The sequence below is a fragment of the Anarrhichthys ocellatus genome, unplaced genomic scaffold, assembly GCF_004355925.1.
Source record: "Anarrhichthys ocellatus isolate YVR2014 unplaced genomic scaffold, GSC_Weel_1.0 scaffold54, whole genome shotgun sequence".
NCBI lineage: Eukaryota > Metazoa > Chordata > Actinopteri > Perciformes > Anarhichadidae > Anarrhichthys > Anarrhichthys ocellatus.
The window spans coordinates 737,725-742,425 of NW_022280084.1; the positions used below are offsets into that span (position 1 = coordinate 737,725).

At 40.8% G+C, this 4,701-nt stretch overlaps 1 protein-coding gene across 2 annotated transcripts in view; it reads left to right on the plus strand.

Moving 5' to 3' along the window:
* LOC116396199 (nuclear receptor coactivator 2-like) overlaps positions 1 to 4,322 on the plus strand; it is a 37,736-nt gene extending 33,414 nt beyond the window's left edge. For both annotated transcript variants that reach the window (XM_031870645.1, XM_031870646.1), the window contains exons 17-21: positions 755 to 1,196; positions 2,206 to 2,449; positions 2,525 to 2,672; positions 2,994 to 3,068; positions 3,329 to 4,322. In XM_031870645.1, coding sequence (XP_031726505.1) covers positions 755 to 1,196; positions 2,206 to 2,449; positions 2,525 to 2,672; positions 2,994 to 3,068; positions 3,329 to 3,340 — 921 coding nt within the window. In that variant the 3' untranslated portion in view covers positions 3,341 to 4,322. The remainder of the gene's footprint in view (positions 1 to 754; positions 1,197 to 2,205; positions 2,450 to 2,524; positions 2,673 to 2,993; positions 3,069 to 3,328) is intronic.
* Positions 4,323 to 4,701: the final 379 nt, after the last annotated feature.

Genomic DNA, 4,701 nt, shown 5'->3' on the forward strand with positions numbered 1-4,701 from the left:
TATATGTATATATATATGTATATATATATGTATATGTATATATATATGTATATATATATGTGTATGTATATATATGTGTATGTATATATATGTGTATGTATATATATATGTATATGTATATATATATGTGTATATATATGTGTATGTATATATATATGTATATGTATATATATATGTATATATATATGTATATGTATATATATATGTATATGTATATATATGTATGTGTATATATATATGTATATATGTATGTATATGTATATATATATATGTGTATATATATATATATGTGTGTATGTATATATATATATGTGTATATATATATATATGTGTGTATATATATATATATGTGTATATATATGTGTATATATATATATATGTATACGTGTATACATATATATATGTATATATATATATATATATGTATATATATATATATATATGTATATATATATATATGTGTATGTATATATACATATATGTATATATACATATATGTATATGTATGTCCGTCCCCTTAGAATAATTAGATGTGGCCTATTCTTGTCTTTAACAGCTCAGCATTTACTCTTTCAAAAAATCAACTCGCCTGCAGCACGACTCATTTACATATTCAGTGTTAGACCCACAGGATTGAAATACTAAATGTCGTAGACGGTTAATTGTGTTTGTCTTAAATCCCTCCTCCCAGTCTTGTTTACAGCCTGTTTCATTGAAGCACCTGTCACCTTACTATTGTTTTGTCTTCCTGCAGGGAACCCTCAACGCTCAGATGCTGGCCCAGCGTCAGCGCGAGTACCTCAGCAACCACCTCCGCCAACGCCAACAACAGCAGCAGCAGCAGCAGCACGTGCACCAGCAGCGCACCATGATGATGCGCACTCAGGGCATCAGCATGCCGCCCAGCGGGGGCACCGCCCCCACGCCGATGCCCGTGGGCGGCACCAACCCGCGGCTCCCGCAGGGCAACCCACAGGGCAACCCGCAGCAGTTCCCCTACCCGGCCTCCAGCTACGGTACCGGCCTGCCCTCTCCTCCTCCACCTCCTCATCCCGGCTCCTCCAGCCCCTTCTCCTCCCCTCTCTCCCCCAGCCATCACCTGGCTAGCCAGGGCATGATGGGGAATGTAGGCGGGCAGTACAGCGGGGTAATGAGTCCCCCGTCACAGCACAGTGCCTACCAGTTCAGCAGTTCAGGTATATAATCAGAGCGCAGCGTGCGCCCGCCGCAGCACTCTGTGTGTCAGTACTCGCGTCATTGCTTCGTTGTGGTGGCGGCAATCAAACACAATCATGATTGTTCAGACTGTTTGTCCTCTCGCAGGTCGATTTGTACGTGGTTGAAGGTGTTATCATGACAAGTGTGTTCTTGGAATGGATTTGTTTTTGTGTGCACATCAACAAGGTTTCATAAGATGCTTTTTCACTTACTCACAAACCAATCGGGAGACAAAAGTCTTTCTTTTATTAGTTGACTTCATGCGTCTTCTGTCACGTTGTTGTTTAATGAACTCTTATCCTCATTTGACTAAAATATAAAACTTTTGGGACTCTCCAGATTGAAAGTTTCTAAAAGGACAGAAAAGGCTCCTGAGGATTTTCTACCACCAGTTTGACTGAGATGCACATTGAACTTGTTATCTTCGTGCTATTAACAAAGAACTGGGTGACTATAGATAGTTATAGATAGAACTATAGATTCATCCTTGTTTTGGAAAGAGCTTTTTCACATCGCTATATTGCAGTTTTTCGGTGCAGGTTTTTTGCCATTTTGTTAGCTTCCTCTTGGATGCGTGCTTACGATGTGGCACCTTATTGCTACGTTTCTACAGAGGTTAACACCCAGAAACGTGCCAACACAGCAAAATGAGAAAATTGAAAAGGATGGCAGGATCTCTGCAGACACCGCTACACACTTCTAGTGGGTCATAAGTGATGATTGGTAGGGGCTATGTATCAGTCTGTACATTGTTTAAAAAAAAAATCCTCCTCATTTTGCCTTTACATGAAGATTTTCAACTTTTTTATATATCAGCACTCCCATTCCCATTTGTCTTGTCTGTGTTAAGTGTCATAATGCCTCAAAATAATGTCTTGAAGTACAGTAACGTCCTAACGGCTGGTAAAAACTATTTCTAGATATTAGTGTCTGGTTATCGTTCCCCTCCATGCAGCTTACGACCATTTCATCCGCTCCACTCTGCAGGAATGAGCCAGCAGCAGCAGCAGCAGCAGCAGCACCAGGACCCCGTGTCAGGTTTTCCGTGCGGGGCTGCGACCCCTCAGAGCCCCCTGCTGTCTCCCAGGATGGGTCGGGGTCAGAGCCCCCTGCTGCAGCAGATCCAGGGCCAACCCCAAACCCAGCCCCAGGGTCCGACCCAGAGAGGAGCTCCGGCCTACCAGCCGAGCCCCGGGTGGTCCCAACCTGCCAACATCTCCGCCAGCAGCAGGTGACGACAGTTCGCCGTCAGATTGTGTATTTTTGTGAATATTGTACATCTCTGACTCGGTTTGCCTCCTTCCAGCGTGTACCCCCAACAGTCCCAGTCGCAGTACTCCACACAAGCCAGCGGGGGAATGTACAACAGCAACATGAACCTGGGAGTCATGGCCAACAGCGGGGGCAACATGAACCACCTGTCAGGACAGATGAGCTCCATGAACACAGAGCAGGTGAGGGTGCAGGATTTCAAATATGTTGAGGTTCCCTGTTGTGTTGGTTTAGGTTCATTTCGATGAAGTTATTCCAAAACTAAAATCTTTATGCTTTGTTTTTTAGTATATGAGATAAAGACGTTTATCATTTGCATAAATCACCTTTTTCTTTAACGTGCAACACGAGTCTTCACACGTGAGCTCTTCAGCAATAGTTCTTGTTCTCTGTATCATGTTCAAGATGTTTCCTTTATAGTCATTCTCAGTATTTAGGAGGAATAATACAGTTTTTAGCCGATGTGTTCATGATTGGCGTCATTGTCATCTTTTCTGACGCAGGTGAGGGACGGCAGCCTGATCCTGGAGCAGCTGGCGGGAATGGACATGTTGACGCAAGAGGGCGAAGCCAATTCTGTAAGTTAAAACACATTAAGTTGTATACATTTCTGATCTTAAGCTACTTTATGAGTCATCCGGACCTCTCTGGGACAAGTCTGCTTCCTGTCCCCAGCGTCTTTTATACGTCACATACTTGACATATGTATTACAAGTCTAAGCCATCAGGCTGGTGTCTACAGAATCACCGTGAGATGGTTTTCATCAGATCATTTTGAGACTGTATGTTATTTCTATATTTCTCTTGACGAATAATACGATTTTCTGTCGTTTTCAAGAACTTCTGCTGACCCCGGCTTCGGTTGAGACAAGGTGACGCAGGCAAAAACACTGACGCCTACTCCGCTCAGCTCACGGAGGAGCGTCGAGGAGTCGAGGACCTGTGACGGTAACTCTGCTCCCTCCGCAGGGAGAGGACAGCCGTGCAGACTGTATATGAAGGGCACGTCTCTTTGTGCGCGTTTGTGTGTGAATGTGAAACAGTTCGACACTGGAGACGTGAACGGTTGACGAGCTTAAATGAAACCTCTGCATTTGATCTTTTACGGTTCTGTTTTAGAGCCTGACTGAAAACATTCAAATGAGAAGGTTTATGATATAATATTTTACAGGTATTTATAGTTTTGAAGAAGTTTTAGAGATTCTTTGTATGACACAAAAAAAGAATCAAGGATATGAAAATCTCTTAAAATGGTACATTTTGATGTCAATTTTAAAATTAATATATTTCAACTGCTGTAGTTACAGGGGAGCTGTATCCCTATTTAATGACTTTTTGAATGAAGGTGAATGTGTATAGATGGTGTACATACGTAGATTTAAAATACCCCTTTTTCCTCGTTGTGGTATTGCAAAAACAGCAGTTTGGAGTTTCAGTCCAACAAACAGAGAGCAGAGATATGTCGGTTAACTGAAACCTCAGTGGGTGGAGCTCCAGAACCACAAGATGACAATAGAGGAAGTCAATTCACACGGCGTTCTCAAAGCATGTCAGATAGTTGCCCGGGGTTTGTGAAAAAAAACGTACAAAAAGTGTCTCAAGACTCGTTGACCGGCGAACAATCCTCACCTCTCCATCTTTACAATCACAACCGTCTAGACACAACCTCACTCGAATGGAAAACACAGTACTATATATATATATTTATATATACTGTATATATATATAAATAGCAAACAGTGCAGGAATACTGTGTTATAAGTAAAAGTCCTGCATTCAAAATGTCACTAGAGTAAAAGTATTTGCATCAAAATATACTTAAAGTACCAAAAGTAAGAGCACTCATTATGCAGAATGGCTCATTTCAGAATATTATATATTATATTACTGAATTATTATTATTATTGATGTGTTCATCACTTTAATGTTGCAGCCGTTAAAGGTGCAGCAAAGTTGAATTACTTTATATACTTCCAGGTGTTTTAATCCATAATAATAACTGATTTGTTTTGTTGATTTTGCATTTTATATTAAACATCTGTAATGTACTTATTGCTGTCAAAGCGTCATAGTGGAGTAAAAAGAACAAAGCCGGCCTCTGAAATGTAGCGGATTATGATTTTAAAGTTGCATGAAATGGAAAGTAAAAATACAATTACCTCAAAGTTGTACTTGAGTACATGTATGTAGTAATTGTGCATGTTATTGTGA